Source organism: Alligator mississippiensis, chromosome 10 (assembly GCF_030867095.1).
Source record: "Alligator mississippiensis isolate rAllMis1 chromosome 10, rAllMis1, whole genome shotgun sequence".
NCBI lineage: Eukaryota > Metazoa > Chordata > Crocodylia > Alligatoridae > Alligator > Alligator mississippiensis.
In genome coordinates this window covers 50,110,884-50,130,805 of record NC_081833.1, presented here as the reverse complement: position 1 = coordinate 50,130,805, position 19,922 = coordinate 50,110,884, and the positions used below count along the sequence as shown (strand labels likewise).

Below are 19,922 nucleotides of genomic sequence, written 5' to 3'. Positions count from 1 at the left end.
AGTGGGCAAGGCCATCAGGAGTCCCTCCATGGTCCCCTGCCCCCTCCTCCAGCCCCCCGACCGGCACTGGAGCCCTGGTGCTAAACACACAGCCTGCCCATCTGTGTGTTTCAGCACCAAGGTGAGGGACCAACCACAGAGACGTTCTGGTAGCCAGAGCATCTCTGTGGAGGACCCAGCCTCTGGTTGCCTCAGGGCATGGTCTGGGACCCAGCCTCTGGTTGCCTCAGGGCATGGTCTGCACTGCTCTGCTTTTTTAAACTTTGATTTTTTTAGACCCCTGGATATCCAGGGGTCTAATTTTCTCCCTGCACTGCAAACTTGCAGCATGGGGAACAATTTTTTGTTCCTGCACATGCCTCTTGCCCCACCTCAAAGGGGTTTGAGATGGGGCAAGAGGCACATGTACATTTGTCTGGATGTGCCCGTAGACTTGCCCACTGTGTACCTCATAAACTTTAGAGCATTTATCATCACAACACCTGTGTTAAAATTCATTCTTCTCTCTCTAATTTACAGACAGGATAATGTAGGTGTAGAAGGACTAAGATCCAGATACGCAAAGGCATTTAAGAACTTAATACCTGTTTGGGGCCTACATCCCATGGATTTTCAAGGACTTAGGTGCCTATGCAGGAGTTAATTTAAATGCCTTTGAAGATCTAGGAATAAAGAATTTGTCCTGTGTCACTCAGAAAGTCTGTGATGGAGAAATGGCTTGGTTAGGCCCCTAGGCTACTTTTTGAACCATTAGACTATCCTTGTCCTATTACTGTTGGTTTTGTGCTAATTATGTCTATACTATAATTATGTCCTGTGTATAGTTTTATCTAATATTCTCTTGGGGAGCCAAAAATAACAAATCCAGCAGACTCCTTTAGGTCACACATGATTGTTTTTGGACATCTCTTGATTCTACTATGAGCGATGCCTCAAGTATGTAGAGTCTGTTTTGTAAATGGAGCTTGGGAGAGTGCTATTACCAGTAAATTTATAGTTATAAAAGAAGGCATGGGATCATAATGGAAAGCAGAGTTCATGCTTTTTCTTTCAGCTTCTATGAATTGGACAGCTGGTAGAGCTGTGGTTAAGAAACATGTGTCTTGACACTAGGAAGTTTGACAATTAATGCTATGGACACATCCCCATCAGTGGGAATGTGCATTTCAATAGCAGCACAATGTGTGCCATTTCTACTTGTCCCCAGGGAATGCCCATGCATGTACACTCTGGTGTGCAGCATGTTGCCCTGGGTGCGATCGGGGAGGCTGGGGCCAGCACTTGGGCTGGCCCCAGCAGCCTTACCTGGGGTCCTGAGGGCCTAGGGGGATGGAACCATGGTGATCCTGAAGCAGGGAACATGTCCAGAAGCCCAAGTGTGGCCACCCCATGCACCACCCCTCTGCCACCATGTGTACCACCCCGCTTCTTTTAGGCATGGAATTTTTTGACACTGGGATCCCATAGGGTAAATCCACACATGCAGGCATGTGAACTTGCACCAACTCAAATAGCAGCGGCACAAATTTGTGCCTCAGCACACATGCCTGAGCATGCACTTTGGTGTGGGGCAACTTGTGCCATTTGGAGCAAACTAACCATGCCCAGCTCCTCTTGGATCTTCAGCCAGGGGGAGCTAGAACCTGGAGCCACCACCTGTGCTGGCCCCAGCAGTATATAAAGCTGCCCTCACAAGCAGCTCAGGGCTGCTTACCCTCAGGAGCTTCTGAGGCCCAGCAAGTTGGTATCTGGGGACATTAGCCCCTTGTGCCAACTGGACTGCTGAAGCAGCCTTAACCTAGAGTTGTCCATACACCCTCTACCAACTGCAGAAGTCTGGTGGTGGGGGCTGCTGCCTGGCTGTGACCTGCTGCCACCTGCAACAGCATCTGTCCCCTTGGACCTGTGGCCTAATATCTGCACACCTGCCAGACCCAGACAGGGACTGCACAGCCACCTAGGCTCTGGTACAGGCACTGCAGCAGAGCCTACTGCACCTCTGGGCAAGCTGCCAGTGGGCTGTGGCTACACATTTAGCCTTCTGGCAGCACTGCTGTCATACTCCCAGAAAATGTGCTTCTTGCGATGGCCCACTAAGCTGTCAAAGCATGTCTTCCTGTCTCCAAATGACTAGGAAGTCAGCCACTTCATCTGCTCTCCATCTGGGTCCCCAGTGTGGGCCCTGGGCAGGCTCCTCTGCCCAGGTCCCACCACTTGCCTCAGAAGCAGGGATCCTGGTGTTCCCTGTTGAAAAATTGCAAATTCTCTGATAAGAAACCCTAATTCTCTCATTAAAATACCCAAAATCCATGTTCTTCTGTGATTACAATAAAACACCACTATATACATAGAGATCAGCTTAGTGATTTTTTTTGAAATATTTACAATTTTAAAGTCTACCAGTGCCTCTATCATCATAATAAAATAAATTCTAAATATCTATACACTTTGGCATTTGCTTTTGGTTTTTTTATCATAGAAAAAGTCAGAGGTGCTCCTGCCCCCTTCACTCACCAGGATGTGGGATGCTGAGCAGCACTGATATGCCAGTGCCCTGCTCCTGCCCTTGCCTTTCACTCCCAAACCACAGTCCTGACAGTGCCACTCACTTCTGACCTGCAGCCCCTGCCAGACCCCACTAGCTCCCTCCTGGAAGCAGCTCCATCCCAGAACCAGGACATGTTATACCTGCTGCTTTGTGGCTCTGAGCAATGACAGCCCTTGCTGTTGTGTTCTCTGCATCTGTGCCCAGGCCCCAGTGATCCCCATGCTGTTCCTGCAAAGCTTTTGACTGGGGCTCAGGGACTGGATTGGGCAAGCCCCTTCCCTTCCAGGCCAGCCTCACCCTGCACAGGCTGCTCTAAGTGGGCAAGGTGGCTCTAAGCCAAGCTCTGGTGACTTGTCCTACCCAGAGCACTTACCCTATCCCCAGCCCCCATCTTTCTCACACATCTCTGCTGGCACCTCCACCCCTACCCCCAGCCCATCACACTCCCCAAGTGGTTCCTGGGACCAGGAGCACTGCCAGGCTGGGGCCACATGTCCCAGCACTGGTGTGGGCATGGCTGCAGTGCAGCAGTTGCCCCTGAAGCCATGGCTCCCACCAGCAGGCCCTGTCCCATCTGGTGATTGGGCACATAGGGTGTGAATTTTGGAGGTGGGGGGAGGTTCAAGGGGTTGTGAGTGGGTGTGCAGTTTGTGGGAGGTTGTGGGGCTTGTGGGTGGGTATGTGGGAAGGGGGTTCGTGGGTGTAGTGGGACTGTGTGGGGGTCAGGAAGACTGTGGAGATTGGGGCACTGCTCAGGAGGGGCACAAAGCTCCCCCCCCTAGCAGCAGCAGCAGCTGTTGGGGCACGCATGGCTCACCTCAGGCACAGCCCTCTGGCAGCATGCAGCACCGCCGGAGGCCAGGAGCTGCATATGGCACCAGCCTGGCCCACTGGCATGTGCTCTCACACAGGATTGAGCAACTCTTGCTGTCATGCAGGGCTCCTGGCACCACACACAGAAGTCATGTGCTATCAGGCCAGGCCTGGTCGTGCCTGCATGGAGTTGGCCCAGCCTGATGGTGTGTGGGGCACATGGAGGCAGGACCTGGCCTGGCCCAAGGGCATGAGGGTTCTGTCTGCATTACTAGGAGCACCACATGACAGCAAAAGTGGCTTGGTCCTGTTTGAGAGCATGTGCCAACAGGCCAGGCTGGCACCCTGTGCCATGTGCTGACCCTGGTCTCAGGCAGCACCACACAGCTGGGGCCTCTGCCAGAAGTGGCCACAATTGCCTCGATGGCCACTGTTGCTATCAGGGGCTGTGTGCCATGTGTGAGGTGAAGGGAGGACCCACCCTCCAGAGCAGTTCCCCACCACCTACAGTCCCCCCACACCTAAACCCACAGCCCCCCCCACTCCCATCCCTACTTAACTGGGATAGAGCTTGGGTCTGAGCTGCTGCTTCTGCAGTCTTGCCCACTCCTATTTGCTCCAGCATGCTGAAAAAGCATGCTGGAGAAGCAGTGACAAGCAGCAGCCATAGAGATGCTCTGGCTGCATACTATAGCATCTCTCTGGAGGACCCAGCATCTGGTTGCCTCAGGACATGTTCCAGGAATGTGCCCTGTGTTGCTTTTTTTCCACGGTGTTATTTTTTGATACCCGGATTTCTGGGTATCAAATTTAGAGTCTGTGCTGTTCCTAGCATGCCTCTTGTGGCATCTCAAACTGCTTTGTGCCATCTTGTGTACTGTGACTTATTTGATTCTATTTTTTTGCTAGGTATAATAAAGGAGATGGTAGAAGTTATGTGGGCCATAGATCTGCTCTTGAGTTTGAACATTAGTGGCAATTCTGACAAAAATGTCACCAGCCCTTGATACTGGTAATCATATTGGTGACTAATTGGTTCTGAGTCATGACCAGGGTGTCCAGAAACACGCTTCATTGTGCAAGTTATTATCTAATGAAGATATCATACAGACATAAGTAACCAAATTGCTTGTGTCCTTTATGAGAGGTCCTATTGAATTTGGGTTTTTTTTTTCCTTTTACGAAGATTAAACTTTTCCAAAATATGTTCCTAAGGATCTTTGAATTTTTCATATTGTGAAAGATTTAGATTAAATTTTTGAAAAAAAAATCTTACTTTTTAACTGGATCATTTTTCAATATGTAGATATTACCAAAGCAGAGATGAAACAGTTTGGGGTATGAAAGAATCATATGGCATATGGCATTCAGTTCTACCTCATTAATGTTGAACCAAGACCATTTACTTGCTCTTCCAGTGCTTGTCTGAGAAAGCTGTATAGATGAGAGTGAGCTGGATGAAGTGGAAAGTGATGCTGGTAAGGATTGGGGAGGAAGTAAATTTTGTGGCAGGGATTCTCTCTCCCCTGGTGACGACAGTATGCTCCTATAGTTGTAACACCCTTGCAGCTGGAATTAACTTTTATCCTCTGCCTGTGAATCCTATATAAGGGATGCATTAGGGCTGTGCAAAATGGCTATGTCTCATTTGATTTCAGATTCAGCCATTTTAGAGGACAGTGATTCGTTTTGGATCACTGCTCCATTTCGATTCAGCCAAATCTGTTTCAGAGTTTCAATGCTGTTTTGGAGATTCAGATGGTTCTCCTGAAGCTCCTCCAGTTGTGCCTGCCTCTCCCCAGGCAGGGGGAGCCAGGAGGCTGGGCTGGGCAGGGGATAGGGCCAGGCTGGGCAGCCATGGGGGCTTCTCCTGTGGCTCTCCTGACTGTGCTCGGTGTGGGCTGCGCTGAGCAGACTTGGGTGCTGGCATTGGTCCCAGCTGGCAGTGGCAACATCCTGTCATCCTGTGTGCGGATCCAGGGACCCACACCCCCTGGGAGGGCTACGGAACAGTGCTGGACTCCTCCTGACAGGGCACAGCTCCCTAGATCTGCACATGGGATCACAGCAGGCTGCTATCCCTCCCTCACAGTACTGGGATTGCAAGAGACTTCAGGGACAGATCACAGATACTGGCCAGCTACAGATGTCAATACCAGAGCAGTCCTTCTGCCCCTCTTCCACCTCCTTCTTTTTAGTTTCTGCTTCCCTGGAAGCCTGGCTCCGAAACATCTGAAACATGCAAAACATTTCAGAAATGTTTTGGATGGTTTTGTTTAGTTTTAGAGATGTTTTGGAGCCTTCCATTTACTTTGAGATTCAGTGTTTTGGGCTCTGAAATGGGCCCAAACACCTTTGAAACAAAACGGCTGCTGAAATTTTGCACAACCCAGGGATGCATCTACATGTGTTATTAGCACACAGCAATTATAGAGAGTTTATTGCTCTCAGGTGTGCTATTTGCCTGTATGCCTGGGACTGCAACATGTTGAGCCAGGGTGGAGTAGCCCCAGCTTGCAGGGGACCCCAGGGGTCAGCCTGCCAGCTCAGGGCTGCTCCAACCTGGCTCATTTTGCTGTGGAGAGGCTGGCTAGGGTACAAAGGTGCTTCATTGTGGGGCTAGCTGGCAGGAAGCCCCTGCACTGAAGCACCCTTGTGCCCCAGCCAGCCCTGTCAACATCTACACATGCATTGCTGCACATGAAAAAATTCTACAGCAAGGTTGTAATTGTATTTACAAGTACTACCCTGCTGCAGAGTTAATTAGTTTCCTGCAGCCTAATAGGGCTGCACGTGTAGATGCCAGATGTTTACTGCATAGTTAATTAGTCTAGTCTGCAGTAAACATCTCATGTAGACATGCCCAAGGAGGCCAGATTTCATGTCTGTCTTGTTCTTCTTTCTTTTTTTTAGCTTAGATTGTAAATTACTGTGTATTTCACATGCCCAAGTATCAGACATACCACAATTTCAGGCTGAATCCTCTGTCCAGTGATCTTAATGGGCATCAGTTCATGCCTTAGTAAGGAAGATTTTTCAGAAAAAATTAGCAGTGAGGTGTCTGATTCTTTTTTATTTTCAGTGGAATTTAGGCACCTGAAAGCCATTTTCTCTGTCTTCAAGCCTGTAAGGGATACATTAATAAAAGTTACATAACTAGATCAACAACTTTCCTTTAACTACTCCAACATTTCCAAACTTCATCTAAATCTGAATTTGTTATTCAAAATTTGGCTTATCACTTTTCATAAGCAAGATGCAATTTTCCCATGAGTTTTTGAATGCATCTTTCTGATGCAAATATATTTACTATCCCTATGTCTGTCCAATCCTGGTTAAATTATTTTAGTGCATTTACATAAGGCTTCTCTTAAATACTATGAAGAAGTTTCAAATGAGTGAAGAGAATGCAGCTTTTCACTTATTTAGTGGTAGTTGATGTTTTCTAAAGTTTGCACTGGCTTTCAGTTTATTGTGGGTGCATGTTTAGTTTGGACATTTAGCACTTGAATATTCCTCCAGTGTTTAGGTTCTAGCTACTTTAGAAATAAACTTTCTTTCTGTATATCACTTGGACAGCTGAGTCTTTTAGGAATGATAATAGTTTGAAATATATTAAATCTTATAATCTGGGTTTTGTGGGGCTAAATAAGAGAGATTTCACTGGGCAGGACTTACCTCTGGACTTCAGTCTTCTGATAATTTATCTATAGATTCACTCAGTTCACTGACTTTTAGGACAGTTTTCAAGGCTTATATATTTAGTGATGCTTTTGCCTGGAGATGTTAGGGGTGATTTATATATATTTATTAAGGATATGTTGAAGGAGTTCACTTTAGTTGAATCTAGGTAATGTGTTTTTATTTTGTTGTTATCTTTATATACATGCCAAGAATCCTAATGATGAGTGCATTTTATAAATTGTAAAATAAATAAATTTGTGCTAAACTGTGTGGTTATTTATGGTGTAGAGTGCTAACTTAGCTGAGACAGCAAACTGATGTTATTAGAACCTAATTCATTCTCAGACTTCCAGAAGTGAGAAACCAGTCAATTATTCCAATGTGACATGAAGACTTTATTTATGGTTTCATTGATTAAGAATATGTCCATGTTATCTACTTAGGATATTGGCTCAGTTTTGAAATAAAATACATGATTTTGTAATCTTTAAACCTTCTTTTCTCTCTGGAATTTTTAAAAGCCAATATTTTAAAAAGGCAGAATGAATGTTTCTATTATGCAGTGAATCTCTGACTCACGTTAGCCAATGGAAGAGTCAGTGATAGACAGGTGTTTAATTCATGTCCCAGCCAGGGGTCCTTAGAACGCTCTGACCGTCTCATAAATTTACATCCTCTTTATATTTCCTGGAATAGGTGCTTTGCTCACATCTTGTGCTTAGCAAATAACCTATTTGGCAAAGCAGTAACTAATCCACATTATACTGCACTGAGCAGGATTTCCTTATCCTCTGTTCAGCCATTCATTTTTAAACCCTGAGAAACAAGAATATGGGACTTTTAGGTGGTGGAGAATGGGTTGGCCAAAGCCCATGGCAGCACTCTGCATAATGTAACATTTGCCAGGTAGTGCACTTATGGAGGTTTTCTATCTAACTTCCAAAGGTGGCAAGGATGACTACAGAAAACATCCTAGCTAAAAAAACATTCTTAGAGTTGCTGAAAATTAACATTCTGCATGCATGGCTCTTTTGCTACCTATGATACGATTGTTACAGAGTATAGCAAGAACCAGTGATGCCACATACCCATGGAAGTCAAATGAAGAAGCATGAGGGTGTTTCACATGCAAGGGAACATCTGATGAAATAGGTTTATGTCTATGAAAGTTCATGCCTCACTGAATATGTTAGGCTCTAAGGTGCTACCCTGCCCTACCTTCTGCCCACAGCTCTTGTAGATGCCTTGCTACCATCAGATCCCTGCAACGGGCCAAACTGGATTGAAGTATGGGTGAAAGTCTCAGTTCACTAGAGTTGATAAAAATTACCTTACTTGAACATGTAAGCCCTTATAATTATGAGAAAGATCCAAGGACACAATTTAAAAAGACAGTAAGAACTCCCCTGAATTTTTACTGCTACTACTCTTAGAGAGGACATACTTCCAGTACATGTTATGACTAATTTTAAAAATGTTTAGTGTCTATCTTGAGTTCTTAGGGATAGCTGTTTCACTGTTTATGTTAAATGAAAAATAAGGGTATAAATACACCTTCTTTTCAAATCATTTTTTGATGTTAACCCTGTTGTCATCGGTTCTGAAGGCAACTACAGATGTTAGCAATAAAAGTGAGGAGAAAAAATAGCACAGCATGTTTCTATTATTTTAAAGACATTTCTATAATTTTAAATGGTCTGTATAGTTAAATGGCTAAAAGTAGCTAGTTATATAGCTAAATAGCTAAAAAGAAGGCTTAACAATCCCTTCCCCCCAAAAACCAAAGATTCTGAAGGTTTCCATTGATCATCAAATAGTATTTGATTCCACTAAATATTTAAGTCATAGATTGATCACTGTGGTGCTTGAGTGTCTTTTTGAATGTTGCTTTAAGTATTTGTTTAACAAATTTCCCCTTTGTTTTTCCAAATACAAATATAGAAACAAAGAATTATTCACAGCATGAGATTCAACTTCTCAAACCAGATGGTACTTCAGATATTTAGCAATTTTACCCGGTGTGCTAACATGGACTCACAACCCAGATGGAGGATCTAGTATAAAAAGCTACTGAACAATAGATTTTTTTTCTGATATATCAACAATCACAAAGCTAGCTATGCTAAATAACATTGTGATGCTCTCATTGTTGATCCCTTGAAAAAGCACAGTGCTCCTGTATCTCTTCTTGCTTTGAAAAGTATGCTTTTGAGGTAACAATATACCCATGATTGGTGAAGATTATGAAAACACACTAAAGCACAAAATATGTCTGGACAATGAGTGTAATTTTGAAAGGTCTTTTTTATCCCCTGATTCAGCCTGGTATTTAAGAATGTGCCTAACTTTAAGCATGTGAATAGTCTTGATTTCAATAAGATTACTATCTGGCTTAAAATTAGGAACATGTTTAAGTATCCTGCACAGGGAAGGCCATATTGCCTGTTTTGCTTTATCTGTGCTTCTCAGAATACAATGTACCTTTTGTTAGTTTTTGTAACTAACTTTCATTATTTATTGTATTAGGTCTGGAAAACACAGAGCATTAATGTGAATGTTTTAAGTTCCACTAGAAGTACATTTCCATTAAGCAAATTTAAAAGAGATTCAAAACAGATGGAGAGGGCTGGTAAAAAATAAAGCATATTCTTAGAGGTGCTCTGCCTAAATCTATTATTTTTTTTCCATTTAAAACAAAACGTAAAATGCTACTATTCCTAATCATGGGCACTTCTGGCTAAAAATGGAATGTAATACTTGTCTGTAGTCTAAGCTCCCTAACAGTGTTCTGTTGGAAAGTTCCAACCAGCTCTAATTTTTAAGGCTAAAATCCTACCCAATAGATGCTGTCTACAGATCTCCTCTTTGCTACCAATAAAACTCTATTTGAGTCCTTTGATTAAAATATTTCATGAGAAGAAAAATGATGTCTAAATAGTCTGGTTTGAAACCATTTAGGACTTTAAGAGTCAAAGCTAATCTTAAATGTATTCAAGAACCAAAGAAAAGGCCAGTTTAGAACCCAGAGAACTAATATAATTTGCTTATAGAAAAGATAAGCATTAAATGGGATGTCACAATCACACTCTGCCTTACCTTCTGCTTCCAAGTGTACCAAAGCACCTCTCAGTACTCTGATCCTGGGGGAACAAAGACATGGATCACAGTTCTGGTTCTGAGATAAATAGTCATATTCTCCTGACCTGACAGATAAAAAAAAAAAAAAAAATCCTAGACATTGATGCTGTATGGCCATTCAACAGGTTTTTCATACAAATATTAATGTTCTTTTGGACCATTCCTTTTCCAGGTTCTTCAGTGGAGACATAGATCAATCTTTTATTCTGATACTGTCATCAGGAACAGCCTCTCTGGAACCTGACTGAGCCAATGATTTTTTTTTTTTTTAAGGTTTCATCTCAAGATGTATTGTTTCCTTCTGGATTTTGCATTCTTTCTGAAACATGGTGCAATCCTATTCTCTAAGCCTCTGCTTTCTCATATTTATTCATAATTCCTTCAATGTAATCTTTTTCTACTCTTTCCCTATTATATCTGTAAGCAGCATCTGCATTCTATCTACAGCTCAATGTATAGGTTGCAAAAACCAATAGTATGAAATGTCATCATTAGCTTTTATTAGTGATAGCAGATAAAACTATATTAGTCTAGAAGAAGCTTATAACTTTAAAATTATCAAAATATTGCAAGCAGAAAAACTATCACTCATTTTGGAAAAATTAAGGACAAAGTCTGGAAGAGTCTCATTCCTGTGTCAGAACCATATTGCTCCAAACTTGATAAAAAGAAAATGCTGCATGTGTGTTTATATGCACATACAACATATGGGTTCAACTAGTGTTGAGATGAAAGATGTACAAAACACTACTAAGTTCCATTATTTTTTTATCTATTTTGACTTTTATAGCTCTTACAACCTTGGATGCTTTTCTTAGTTCCCTATTCCATGTAACCCTCTAAAACTTAAAACAAAACAAAGAAAACCCAACAACCCCCCCCCCCCCCGAAAAAACTGTTTGGTTTCTCTATATTTTTGTGTCAAAGCTATGCAAGACAAAGATGAGATTTCATCCCACCCATAAGGTGTGTAAGAAGACTTAGATGACTTTTTTGTGTTTTTTGTGACTCTCAGTCTTGAGGGCAAGACAGTGGTTTTCACAAAAGTAGATGTATTAGTGGATTTTCAATGACCAACCCAGGTGTAACAGAATCACACTTGGGTGTCTTAAGTCCATTTATGTGCCTGATAGGTGGAACTGGTAAATCTGATATATTTTATTAGACTAACTCAAATAGTTAGAACAATTATTCTTTGCAAGCTTTCAAGTACAAATACCCTTCATCAGGCTGAGGAAGTATCTGCAGTTGGTCTGTGCTCTTCCTGGATGGAATTACATTTTTCAACTGAGTTGGTCTAATAAAAGATATTAGATTTACCAAAAGAACCTTGTCTGCCTATGTCTTTAGACCAACATGCCTACAACCTATACTCCTGATAGGTGGAAGTCTGGCCTTCAAAACACTGGCTATGATTAAATGATAAAACAGTTTGGGTTCCTTGAATTATGAAGATAATATAGATCTAATAGTATAAACCTGATGGCATTCAATATGGATAAATGCAAGGTATTTTACCTCAGGGGAAAAAAAACCCACATCACGCTTATAGGGTCGGCCCTACTACACTCACTAGCACCACGGCTGAAAGGGACTTGGGGGTCATGATTGAACACAAGATGAACATGAGCCACCAATGTGATGTCACAGCTGGTGAAGTGAACCAAACTCTGGCTTGCATCCATAGATGCCTCTCAAGAAAATCTCAGGATGCCATCCTCCCACTGTACTTGGCCTTAGTGAGGCTGAAGCTGAATTACTACATTCAATTCTGGGCTCCACAACGCAAGAAGGATGTGGAAAAGCTTGAGAGACTCCAAAGGAGAGCCATGTGCATGATCAGAGGGCAAGAGAACAGGCCTTATGAAGAGAGGCTGAGAGCCATGGGACTCTTCAGCCTGCCTGGAAAAGAGCAGGCTCGGGGGTGACTGGATGGCAGCCTATAAGTATATAAGGGTTGTGCATCAGGATGTGGGGAAACATCAGTTCACCAGAGTGCTCCAAGAGATGACAAGGTCCAACAGTCACAAACTCCTCCAAGACCATTTTAGGTTGGCTATAAGGGAAAACTTCTTTACCGTCTGAGTCCCCAAGGCCTTCCAGAGGGGGTGAAATCAATGCCAGTATAAAACCCTGGAGAAGTGAGATGGTGAATCTGGTCCTGAATACTTAACTAGTCAATACTGGTCAGTAAAAGTAAGAGAAAGGTTTTGGAAGGTCCTGAAGAAGTAATGGGAAAAAAGTGTCATGCTAAACGTCAAACACATTAAAATGGCATAGTAATATATACTAGCATATACTAACGTATAGTAACATATACTTCTCAAAAGCATCATGTTATTGCTAACTACCTATACCCTGTGCTCATTTCATAATCTTGCTGGAATCCTTAGCCTGTACAAATGCTAAATATAAAAGCCTAATATATAACTATTACAAAAGCTCATAAATCTCCTAGGGGCACTTTAACAAATCTTTGGGTTATGTTAGGAAAGAAATAGATTATATTTCACTTGCCAGTGCTCCTGTTTGCTACTATTTTGTTGCTGCTGTGGTAAGGCAGCAAATATGGCTACTGTTACTTTGTTGAAAGTGGATCTTTATAAATTCCAGTTGTCAACACAAAATCAATTCTGCTATGGGCAAAAGAGTGTTTCATCATTCCAATATTTGCACTCAGCTAAACCATATCCACAGGCTGTGTGTGTCTTCATTTATTTATTTATTTGGAACTGGGAGTACAACATATTTTCAGCTCAGCACTAAAGATCTGTGGCAAAATTGCATAAAGGCTGTGGAGTGAATTTTTCTAAGTAAATGAGTTCTTTGATTTCAATGAAAGAACAAAGCCTTTAGCTGGATATACTGTAGATTCTAACTAAGCCGTGCTTCCTGGTCAAAGACCAAATGATACATCATTAATTAAACACTAAAAATGGGAAGAGAAATTATGATTACATATCTTGGCATTCAATAATGCTTTTTTCTTTCTCTTACACCTATGGTAAATAAGCCAAGAACTCGGCAGCAATAGGGAAAAAAACTCTCAGTTTGCAATTTCTTTTTCTATAGTCTTTCTTCTTCCAGTGAAAGTGTCTATAAAATTTTTAAAGGAAAGTAGGTTGCTAAAATGTACTTAATTTGCCATGATAGATTGAGTCCATGCTTCAGTGACTGTAATTGAATCTGTGACCTATTTCTTTAGTAAAGTAGAAATAGTCTCTTGGGTTTTTGTCACTACCATCTTTTAATGAAATTCAAAAAGACTGTCAAAATGTCTACACTTTTTCCACCAGTTGTTAATGTTATTACTTTACAATTTGTTACTTTTTAATTAATCTTAATAAATGTGTACACAGTCTACCTGGCACTTGGAAATGCTAGACATCAATTCATCACTGTCACACTGTAAAGTAAAATTAACAGGACTGAAGGGGCATAAAAGCATAGAATATCTAGACACATTTTAGTTCTACTTAAACATACTTTATATCTCTAATTCACAGGATCTGTATATTATAGCAAAACCACTCCCACAGCTGAAGTTAAAGATCTGTCAGCATTTTAATCATAACCCCTGACTGTTTCCAAGGCTTTGCTACTCAGCTTTAAAAATCAACCTTGTGAGAAAATTTGGCAAGGCTTTCTTAGCCTAGGAAAACCTTGTTTTTTAATTTAATAGATTTGACAGAAAATATGTTCTCTGTCTTTGAGCCATTTTGAATCCCAATCCTCAGACCAGAATAATTTTAATATCTTGCCTGCACTATTGCCTTTACATCAGGGTGGCCAACTTGCAGCATGTGTGGCATATGCAGCTGTTTTGTGGGGCATGAGGCATGTCCTAAAGGGAGCAGGGAGAACAGCAGCAAACTTGAGAGGGAGGGGAGAGCAAAGTAATGGATTGAGCAAGACAAGAAGACTGAATTAGCACTGAGGGAGGGGTAAGGTTTATCTTGTGGTACATCTGCCAAAAATTTTGGCCTCCACATCTATATGTTTTGGGGTTTTTTTTGATCCTTTAAGGGACTGCTTTCCTTCAGGCATAAATTAGAGCAGTCTCGGGGATGCTCTAATACATGATCAGATGCCTTTTAAGAAGAGGAGGGTACAATAAATAGTAACCAATCATGAGGACCTCATGGCATTTACCTTAGAGTCTTGAAGGAGCTCATATCTGAAATTGCACAACTCTTTACTGTACTATGCAACCTATTACTAAAAACAGCTTCAGTATTGCTGAACTGGAGGGATGCCAGTGTAACTCCAGTCTTTAAAAAAAGGCTCCAAAGGGGACCCATGAGACTGCATTGGAACTTCTGTTCCTGGCAAACTGATAGAAGCAAAAATTTAAGAAAGAGAAAAAAAATGTTCAGCACATGGATCAAAAGGACTTGCTGGAGAGAAATCACCATGGCTTTTCTGAAAGGAGGTCATACCTCATTAGCTTATTAGAGTACCATAAAAATGTAGATCTGGGCAGTTCAGGTGATTGTTGGGGCACTAGGGACTTTGGATTCAAGCAACAAGAGTATCCTGGGAGCCTACAGAATACCTTGGCACCATTCCAAGCTGATGAGTAGTCTCATGGTATCTGACAGCATCAGATGGTTGAGGGACATCTATGTCAAGGATATCATTGGCCATTGTCAATATGAGAAGCACCAGCTGAGAGTACCAGCCAAAAGCAAGAGTGGGGGGATGGACTGATAGGGACCCCCTCCCACCCCCACTCCCCATACCATAGACCAGTTATTCTCAAGACATCCGATTTAGACTCCAGGCAATCCTTAGAAAATGTCAGCTTTTAGTTTTCACTCATTTTGACTATGGAAAAATAAAACAGTACCTCCAATATTGATCTTCAGGACATTGATGATGTCATGTGTGTCTACTCAGTTGAGCGCTAAGTCACTCTTGATTGCTTCTGTGAAGCATACAGAATACTTGGACTCACTGTTAACTTCACGATAACAGAGATACTTTACCAAACTACTCCAAACCAACCAGGTGCTCTTCCATTCCCATGCAGAGGAAATGTAGCAAAAGAGTTGGGAAGCCCTCTTGGCTAAACAGTGAAATCATGGTCCTCTTAAGAAAGAATAAGAGGCGTACAGTCAATGGCAGCTAGGGACAGCCACCAAGGGGGACTATATAACTATGGCCCACAATTGTAGGGATCAGATTAGAAAAGCTAAGGCAGTGACTGAATTAAAATTAGCAATGGGAATCAAGTACAAGAAGAAGTCCTTCTTTAGGTACATAGGAAACTGGCTGAAAATGAATGGGAGTGTGGGGCCATTGCTCAACAACTCAGGACAGCTAGTTACTGGCACTCAGAAGAAAACTGAACTCCTGGATGCCTACTTTGCCTGGGTCTTCCACTAGGCCAAGGGGAAAATCATGCCAGCTACAATATGGAATGAGCAGGGTTCACATGATCACCTCCCTACTATTGCTGTATAACTGGTGTGTAATCAGTTACAAAGATTGGATGTGTATAAGTCAGCAGGTCCAAATGAACTTCATCCTAGAGTGCTGAAAGAGTTGGCCAAAGTCATCATGGAACCCCTGGAGAAGCTCTTCCAAAACTCATGGTGCTCCAGGGAGGTCCCCAAGGACTAGAATAGGGCCAATGATGTGCCCATCTTCAAGAAGGGAAGGAGGGAAGATCGGGTAGCTATAGGCCAATTAGCCTAACTTCTATCTCAGGGAAAATCCCGGAAAAATTCATTAAGGAGTCTATGTGCCATAGGCTTGCAGAAGGTAATATTCTGAATGACAGCCAGCATGGCTTCATTGCAGACAGGTCTTGTCTTACCAACCTCATCTCCTTTCACAATCAGGTGACTAGCCACCTGAATAAGAGAGAGAAGGTTGACATTATATCCCTCAACTTCCAAAAAGCTTTCAATCTGGTCTCCCATGATGTTCTCATGAGAATATTTGAAGGCTATGGAACTTAACTGTGAGACAGAAGGGTGGGTAGGAAACTGGTCATGGGCAGGACCCAGAGAGTTCTAATGAACAAATCAGTGTTGTCTTGGTGGGAAGTGGCCAGTGGTGTCCCACAAGGGTTGATGCTTGGTCCAGTGGTATTCAACATCTTCATCAATGATTTGGATGTCAGTGTGAAGAGCTTACTGGCAAATTCATGGATGATAATAAGTTATGGAGAAGCATGGTCACGCTTGAAGATAGACTGCAGACACAGGTGGAGCTAGACAGGCTTGCAAGTTGAGTGGACCAGAAACAGATGCAGTTCAATGTTGAGAAATGTAAAGTGCTCCACCTGGGGACGAAAAATCTCCTGCATACCTATAGGCTTGGAAATGCCAACCTGACCTGCACTATGAATAAAAGGGACCTGGGGGTAATAATTGACCACAGTATGAACATGAGCGATGCTGTAGCCAGCACAGCCAATGATACCCTGGCATGAATCAATCAATGCATCTCCAGCAAAACCAAAGAAGCGATTCTACCACTCTACTCAGCACTGGTGAGACCATAGCTAGAGCACTACATCTAGTTCTGGGTGCTGCACTTTAACAAGGATGTGGTAAAGTTTGAGAGACTCCAGAAAAGGCCCACCTGTATGATCAGAGGTTTGTATGATCAGAGACTTGTAAGGCAAGCCATATGAGGAAAGGCTGAGAGATCAAGGACTCTTCAACCTGAAAAAGAGAAAGATGAGAGGGGACTTGGTAGCAGCTTACCGCTATATCAGAAGAGTACATCAAGGGCTCAGTGAACAGCTAGTAAAAACTCAGACATAGCTAGTACAAACCCAGACACAGTAGGGCTCACAGAAACCTGGTGGGATTCATCCCATGACTGGGCAGTAAAGATTAGGGGCTACAGACTATACAGGCAGGATAGAACAGAGAGGAAAGGTGGGGGTGTGGCGATCTTCATCAAAGAGCAATACACGTCCTCAACTAACAGGATGGGATCAGAGGAGGGGCAGGCTGAAGTGCTCTACATCAGAATACATAGGGGATGTGAGGAAAGGGACTTAACGGTGGGGGTCTACTACAGACCACCCAACCAAGCGGAAGAGCTCAACCGTGAATTCTCAGGCCAGCTTGCGGAGGCACTTAAGGGATGTAGTCATCATGGGTGATCTAAATAACCCGGACATCTGCTGGGAGGAGCAGTCAGCCAGGTCAGACCACTCATGAAAGTTCCTTGCTGAGATACAGGACCTCCACTTAACCCAGGAGATGCAAAGTCCCACCAGGGGGAATGCTCTCCTAGACCTGGTTCTGTCCACAAGCGATGACCTGGTGAGAGGAATCCAGGTTCTTGACCACATGGGTGACAGTGATCATTGCCTACTGGAATTCACCATACAGCACAGGGTGTCAAGGGCCTGCAGTAAGGCAGTAGCCCTTGACTTCAAGAGGGCCAACCTCAACAAGTTGAGGAGATTGGTAGGATAGGCATTGGGGTCCTAGAGAGTTGGGGAACTAGGTGTCCAAGATGAGTCATTCCTTAAGGAGACGATCTTCCGTGCCCAAGGGGTGACAGTCCCAATGAGAATCAAAGGAGGCAAGAGTGTTCAAAAGCCCTCCAACTCACCAGAGGCATTCAGGAATGCCTGAAAGCCAAAAAAGAGGTGTACACCCAGTGGAAGGGAGGGGCTGTCACCAAAGAGGAGTATACCTCCATTACTTGGGCTTGTAGTGGGGCTGTTAGGAAAGCTAAGGCAGATATGGAACTAGGGCTAGCATCAAGGATCAAGGACAACATAAAGTCCTTTTTTAAATATATAGGGAGTATGAAGAAAACACTGGGTAATGTGGGGCCCCTCTGGGATACACTAGGCAATATGGTGGTTGCACCAGAGGAAAAGGCAGACATTTTTAACGATTTCTGTGCCTCCATTTTTTTGTTCAGGGTCCAGGACTCCCCTACTGAGATTCAGGATGGACTCAGGAGAGAGTCTGACAGGCCTAGGGTTGGGGAGCACCGAGTTAGGGAACTTCTGGGGGGCTGGATGTGTTTAAATCAGCAGGTCCAGATGCTCTCCACCCCAGGGTGCTCAGGGAATTGGCAGGGGTTATCACGGGGCCCCTGATACGGCTTTATGAGCACGTGTGGTGCTCTGGCCAGGTGCCAGATGACTGGATGAGGGCCAAGGTTGTCCCCATTTTCAAAAAAGGGAGGACCTGGGCAACTATAGGCCCGTTAGTCTTTCTTTGATCCTGGGGAAGCTCTTTGAGAAGATTATCCAGAAGCATATCTGGGAAGGACTAGCAGGGGGGATGATACTCAGGGGCAACCAGCATGGTTTCATTAGGGGCAGGTCCTGTCAGGCCAACCTGATTGCCTTCTATGGCCAGGTCACAAAATCATTGGACGTAGGTGAATGTCGTCTTTCTGGACTTCAGGAAGGCCTTTGACAATGTCTCCCAACCCATTCTCATTAAAAAGCTAGGTGACTGTGGCACTGATGCCTATACAGTCAGATGGCTCGCAAATTGGCTGAGGGACTGCACCCAGAGAGTGGTGGTGGATGGGTCATATTTGACCTGTAGGGATGTGGGCAGTGGGGTTCCCCAGGGCTCGCTCCTTGGGCCCAGACTGTTTAATCTCTTCATTGGTGACTTGGATGAGGGGCTGAAAAGCACCTTGTTCAAATTTGCTGACAACACCAAGATCTGGGGGAAGGTGGGCATGCTAGAAGGGAGGGACAGGATACATAGATTCATAGATTGTAGGGTCGGAAGGGACCTCAATAGATTATCGAGTCTGACCCCCTGCATAAGCAGGAAAGAGTGCTGGGTCTAGATGACCCCAGCTAGATGCTCATCTAACCTCCTCTTGAAGACCCCCAGGGTAGGGGAGAGCACCACCTCCCTTGGGAGCCCGTTCCAGACCTTGGCCACTCGAACTGTGAAGAAGTTCCTCCTAATGTCTAGTCTAAATCTGCTCTCTGCTAGCTTGTGGCCATTATTTCTTGTAACCCCCGGGGGTGCCTTGGTGAATAAATACTCACCAATTCCCTTCTGTGCCCCCGTGATGAACTTATAGGCAGCCACAAGGTCGCCTCTCAACCTTCTCTTGCGGAGGCTGAAAAGATCCAGTTTCTCTAGTCTCTCCTCGTAGGGCTTGGTCTGTAGGCCCTTAACCATACGAGTGGCCCTTCTCTGGACCCTCTCCAGGTTATCCGCATCCCTCTTGAATTGCGGCCCCCAGAATTGCACGCAGTTCTCCAACTGCGGTCTGACCAGCACCTGACAGAGGGGAAGTATCACCTCCTTGGACCTATTTGTCATGCATCTGCTGATGCACAATAAAGTGCCATTGGCTTTTTTGATGGCTTCGTCACACTGCCGACTCATGTTCATCTTGGAGTCCACTAGGACTCCAAGATCCCTTTCCACTTCCGTGCCACCCAGCAGGTCATTCCCTAGGCTGTAGGTGTGCTGGACATTCTTCCTCCCTAGGTGCAGCACTTTGCATTTCTCCTTCTTGAACTGCATTCTGTTGTTTTCTGCCCACTTGTCTAACCTGTCCAGATCTGCTTGCAGCTGTTCCCTGCCCTCCAGCGTGTCCACTTCTCCCCATAGCTTTGTGTCATCTGCAAACTTGGACAGAGTACACCTCACTCCCTCGTCCAAGTCACTGATGAAGACATTAAAGAGTATCGGTCCAAGGACCGAGCCCTGCGGGACCCCACTGCCCACACCCTTCCAGGTCGAAACCGGTCCATCCACCATGACTCTCTGGG

The 19,922-nt window shown here is 43.9% G+C and overlaps 1 protein-coding gene across 1 annotated transcript in view; it reads right to left on the bottom strand.

Annotated features, from left to right (window-relative positions):
- LOC109285671 (uncharacterized) overlaps positions 1–19,922 on the bottom strand; it is a 41,623-nt gene that overhangs the window by 18,538 nt on the left and 3,163 nt on the right. Inside the window, exons 2-4 of the mRNA XM_059713276.1 lie at positions 16,778–16,860; positions 10,142–10,185; positions 6,325–6,485 (exon numbers count right to left, since the gene is read on the bottom strand). Of these exons, the coding sequence (XP_059569259.1) occupies positions 16,856–16,860 (5 nt within the window). The 3' untranslated portion in view covers positions 6,325–6,485; positions 10,142–10,185; positions 16,778–16,855. The remainder of the gene's footprint in view (positions 1–6,324; positions 6,486–10,141; positions 10,186–16,777; positions 16,861–19,922) is intronic.